At 33.0% G+C, this 5,000-nt stretch overlaps 1 protein-coding gene across 1 annotated transcript; it reads left to right on the top strand.

Annotated features, from left to right (window-relative positions):
• The first annotated feature begins 1,484 nt into the window (after positions 1–1,484).
• Positions 1,485–2,329, top strand: LOC149492258 (uncharacterized). The gene is made up of 2 exons (XM_089716778.1): positions 1,485–1,838; positions 1,946–2,329. The coding sequence occupies exons 1-2, from the start codon at positions 1,485–1,487 to the stop codon at positions 2,327–2,329; spliced, it is 738 nt and encodes a 245-aa protein (XP_089572904.1).
• The last annotated feature ends 2,671 nt before the right edge of the window (positions 2,330–5,000 follow it).

Genomic DNA, 5,000 nt, shown 5'->3' with positions numbered 1-5,000 from the left:
CTATCTTCTATAGGATTGAATAGACCCGCGGTTCGATTGATGTAGTTGCTATGCTTAGTGTGCGACTCGTTGGGTTTTTATTTTAGGGTCAGGGTTAAAAAAAAAGGACTGACCTGTACTATGAACTAAAAATATAAGTAAGTATGCAACTAATAACCAGCCCAGCGCTTTGTAGTATCTCGATCCAAAGAAATTGTCAAGACATGATATATTAGCCATATCATTGTAGCCATTGAAATTCTTTTTGCACAAACAAAAGAAAAACCAATCTGATTATGAGTTGTAAATCAAAATATAAAATTAGATAGATAAGTGGAAGGGTGAAAGAAAGAGAGAAAGAGAGAAAAAGAATATCAATGATATATGATTCTAATATGTAAGGTCTATGAGTCATCACATAAAAATTATAAAAATTAATGTAATAAAGCAGCAATACCAATTGATTTATAATTAAACTAATCTGTTCATAAAAAAAAAAAAAAAAATCAAGAGCCTCGAGTCAATAAAGACTAAGCAGATTGACTCAAAGACAAGCTTCATTAGAGGCTCCATTGTAAAATTAAGACCTAAGCATTAATGAAGAAGCGATGGGAACGACGGAACCTATAATATTTTATTGATTTATTGAAAAAAAAATCATAATAATTTTTTGCTTTTGGCGGGATAGCGAAAGGTACCAGAAGACTAATTTAGTCTGAGAGATCATACCCAGACTATCTCTACAAATGAAATAAATATTGAAAGAGTCAATATTCGCGCGCGAAGTTTTTTTTATATTCTAAAGTAGAATTTTTTCTATTAGAATTATGATATCAGAATTATGATATCAGATTGCTCAAATTTAGAAATCCAATAATAGAAAAATAGAAAAAAATAAGATTATGTAAAATAATGCAAAACAAAATAAAATAGAAAAAATTATCTATAATAAAAATTATCTATAATATAATAATATAAATAATAATAAAAAAAAAAAAGGAAAAAAATAACTATATAAAAAAAATAACTATATAATAAATAATAACTATAACTACATATATATAATATATATATATAGTTATATAAATTTATATAGTTATATAATATAGATATAATATAGTTATAGTTAAAATAGAAAATATATATAATAAAAATTTCTATTCTACTAATCTAATCAAAATTCTAATAAAAATACTAATCTAATAAAAAAAACTAATCTAATAAAAATAGATCTAATAAATAGATTAGATTAAGTAAATAGATTAAGCGTAAATAGATTAAGCGAAATCTCAAAGAATTCCACGATTTAGTATATTATTTTATTCAGCAAACGCATGTATATTTTTTTTCTTTTATCATTTCATTCGCGAGGAGCTGGATGAGAAGAAACTCTCATGTCCGGCTCTGTAGTAGAGATGGAGTGGCTGTAGTAGAGATGGGCTTGAGAAACAAGCATCACCTACAACCCCCAAAGGCCCCGATTCCGCAAACAGCATAGAGGACGAATGAAAGGAAAAGCTTTTCGAGCTAATCGTATTTCTTTCGGTAGATATGCTCTTCAGGCACTTGAACCTTCTTGGATTACATCTAGGCAAATAGAAGCGGGGCGACGAACAATGACACGAAATGCACGTCGCGGTGGAAAAATATGGATACGTATATTTCCCGACAAACCAATTACTTTAAGACCTACGGAAACACGTATGGGTTCGGGGAAAGGATCTCCCGAATATTGGGTAGCTGTCGTTAAACCAGGTAGAATCCTTTATGAAATGGGTGGAGTAGCAGAAAATATAGCGAGAAAATCTATTTCAATAACAGCATCAAAAATGCCTGTACGAACTCAACTCATTATTTCGGTATAGAACCAAAGGAAAAAGACCTTGGGGATGCCAAAAAAATCGCAAGTTTCTTTTTTTGTTTTGGATAAACAAAATATCTTTTTTCCTTTGCATTAAAATAACAGATAAAAAAAAACGATATGATCCAATCTCAAACCCATTTGAATGTAGCAGATAACAGTGGAGCCCGAGAATTGATGTGTATTCGAATCATGGGGACTAGTAATCGACGATATGCTCATATTGGTGACGTTATTGTTGCTGTGATCAAGGAAGCAACACCAAATTCACCTCTAGAAAGATCCGAAGTAATAAGAGCTGTAATTGTACGTACTTGTAAAGAACTCAAACGCGATAACGGTATAATAATACGATATGATGATAATGCTGCAGTTGTTATTGATCAAGAAGGAAATCCAAAAGGAACTCGAATTTTTGGTGCAATCGCCCGGGAATTGAGACAGTTAAATTTTACTAAAATAGTTTCATTAGCACCCGAAGTATTATAAGATAAAAAATTATAAAGATAAAAAATTATAAGATATAAGATAAGACATATACTATTTATATATAAGACATAACTATTTATTATATATTTTAGTTTTATATAGTTCTAGTTTTTTTATTATATTATTATATATTTTATTATATTATTATATAATTTAAATTTCATAATTTTAATATTTACTAATTTTTTTTTTTTTAATTATCGTTTCTGTTTCTTCTTTTCCTTTCTTCTCTTCTTCTCTCGTTCTCTCTCGTTCTCTCCTTTCTTTCTCTCGTTTCTCTCCTTTCTTTCTCTCGTTTCTCTCCTTTCTGTTTTCTTCTTTTTCTTCTCTCGTTTCTCTCGTTCTCGTCTTTGCCTCCCCCTGCCCTCGCCTCCCCTGCCTTCGTCCCTTGTGTTTCCCGCCTCTCCTCTCCTTTCCTCCCCTCTTCTTCCTCCCCCGTCTGTTGATTATATCAAAACCAGAAAAAAATAATAATTTTAGTTTATCATGGGTAGGGATTCTATTGCTGAATAATAACCTCTATACGAAATACTGACATGAATAGAAAAGGAACTGTTCGAATAGCATCTACTAATATCACCGAAAACATTATTAAAATACTTTTACGAGAAGGTTTTATTGAAAATGTCAGGAAACATCAGGAAGGCAACAAAAAATTTTTGGTCTTAACCCTACGACATAGAAGGAAGATGAAAGGGCCATATAGAACTAGTCTAAATTTAAAACGAATCAGCCGACCTAGTCTACGAATCTATCCTAACTATCAAAAAATTCCTAGAATTTTGGGCGGGATGGGGATTGTAATTCTTTCTACTTCTCGGGGTATAATGACAGACCGAGAAGCTCGACTAGAAAGAATCGGTGGAGAAATCTTGTGTTATATATGGTAATCTTTCTGATATCTGAATTGTATCCAGACTTCCTATTTGTTTTGTGAAAAAAAAGAGAAAGAACAGATTTCTAATATCATTCCTCTCGCATTAGTTAATACTTCGATTAATACTTCGAGAGGATTTTGGATGGAATGAAAGAACAAAAATGGATTCGGGAAAGTTTAATTACTGAATCACTTTCAATAGTATGTTCCAAGCCCATTTAAGATCTGGTTTTAGGTTATGTTTCAGAAAAGATCCAACGTAGTCTTGTCTTGTTTTATACATATACTACTACCAAATATAGAAGTAAATCCACGACCATAGCGCATCTAATTTAGATACTCCGTAAGAAAGATTTGAATGCTGAATGATTCGGCAGTTTTTTTTCAACTTTCAAATTCCTTTCACTTTCAAAAAAAACTTATTTTCTTCAAAAAAGTATGTATATTCAAGGACGGAAAATATGAAAATAAGAGCTTCTGTTCGTAAAATTTGTGAAAAATGTCGACTGATACGTAGACGGGGACGAATTATAGTAATTTGCTTCAACCCAAGACATAAACAAAGACAAGGATAATCTTTCTAAGTGAAAACACTCTAAAGGATCCGATGTACAAATAACTAAAAATAAAGGATCTTTTTGACATGAAATGGATATATCCATAGACTTCTGACTTATGAGATGATAAAATATGGCAAAACCTTTACCAAGAATTGGTTCACGCAGAAATGGGCGTGTTGGCTCACGTAAGAATGCGCGTAAAATACCAAAAGGGGTTATTCATGTTCAAGCAAGTTTCAACAACACTATTGTGACCGTTACAGACGTACGGGGTCGAGTAATTTCTTGGTCCTCCGCTGGCACTTGCGGATTCAGGGGCACAAGAAGAGGCACGCCATTTGCTGCTCAAACCGCAGCAGGCAATGCTATTCGGACAGTAATGGATCAAGGTATGCAACAAGCAGAAGTGATGATAAAAGGCCCTGGTCTCGGACGAGATGCGGCATTAAGAGCTATTCGCAGAAGTGGTATACTATTAAGTTTCGTCCGGGATATAACCCCTATGCCACATAATGGCTGCAGGCCCCCTAAAAAAAGGCGTGTGTAAAAAAAAATATATTGAAGAGATTTCAAGAGAAATAAATAATTCAATGATTTCACAATATTATTATGGTTCGAGAGAAAGTAACAATATCTACTCGGACACTGCAGTGGAAATGTGTTGAATCAAGAACGGACAATAAACGTCTTTATTATGGACGCTTTATTCTATCTCCACTTATGAAAGGCCAAGCTGACACAATAGGCATTGCGATGCGAAGAGCTTTGCTTGGAGAAATAGAAGGAACATGTATCACACGTGCAAAATCTGAGAAAATACCACACGAATTTTCTACTATAGCAGGTATTCAAGAATCAATACATGAAATTTTAATGAATTTGAAAAATGTTGTATTGAAAAGCAATTTGTATGGAACTTGTGACGCGTCTATTTATGTCAAAGGTCCTGGATATGTAACTGCCCAAGACATCATCTTACCGCCTTTTGTGGAAATTATTGATAATACACAGCATATCGCTAGCCTAACGGAATCAATTGATTTGTGTATTGGATTACAAATCGAGAGGAATCGCGGCTATCGTATAAAACCGACAAATAACTTTCAGGACGGAAGTTATCCTATAGATGCTGTATTCATGCCTGTTCGAAATGCGAATCATAGTGTTCATTCTTATGGAAATGGAAATGAAAAGCAAGAGATACTTTTTCTCGAAATATGGACAAACGGAAGTT

Source organism: Jatropha curcas, unplaced genomic scaffold (assembly GCF_041381405.1).
Source record: "Jatropha curcas cultivar XTBG-Jc1 unplaced genomic scaffold, XTBG_Jcur_1.0 HiC_scaffold_30_pilon, whole genome shotgun sequence".
Lineage (NCBI taxonomy): Eukaryota > Viridiplantae > Streptophyta > Magnoliopsida > Malpighiales > Euphorbiaceae > Jatropha > Jatropha curcas.
The sequence above is the reverse complement of the archived record's forward strand: the minus strand, read 5'-3'. Positions and strand labels throughout refer to the sequence as shown.

Coding starts and splice junctions, on each gene's coding strand:
- LOC149492258 (XM_089716778.1), top strand. CDS start 1,485: ATGAAAGGAAAAGCTTTTCGAGCTAATCGTATTTCTTTCGGTAGATAT. Junction 1,839..1,945: donor GAACTCAACTCATTATTTCG/GTATAGAACCAA, acceptor TTAAAATAACAG/ATAAAAAAAAACGATATGAT.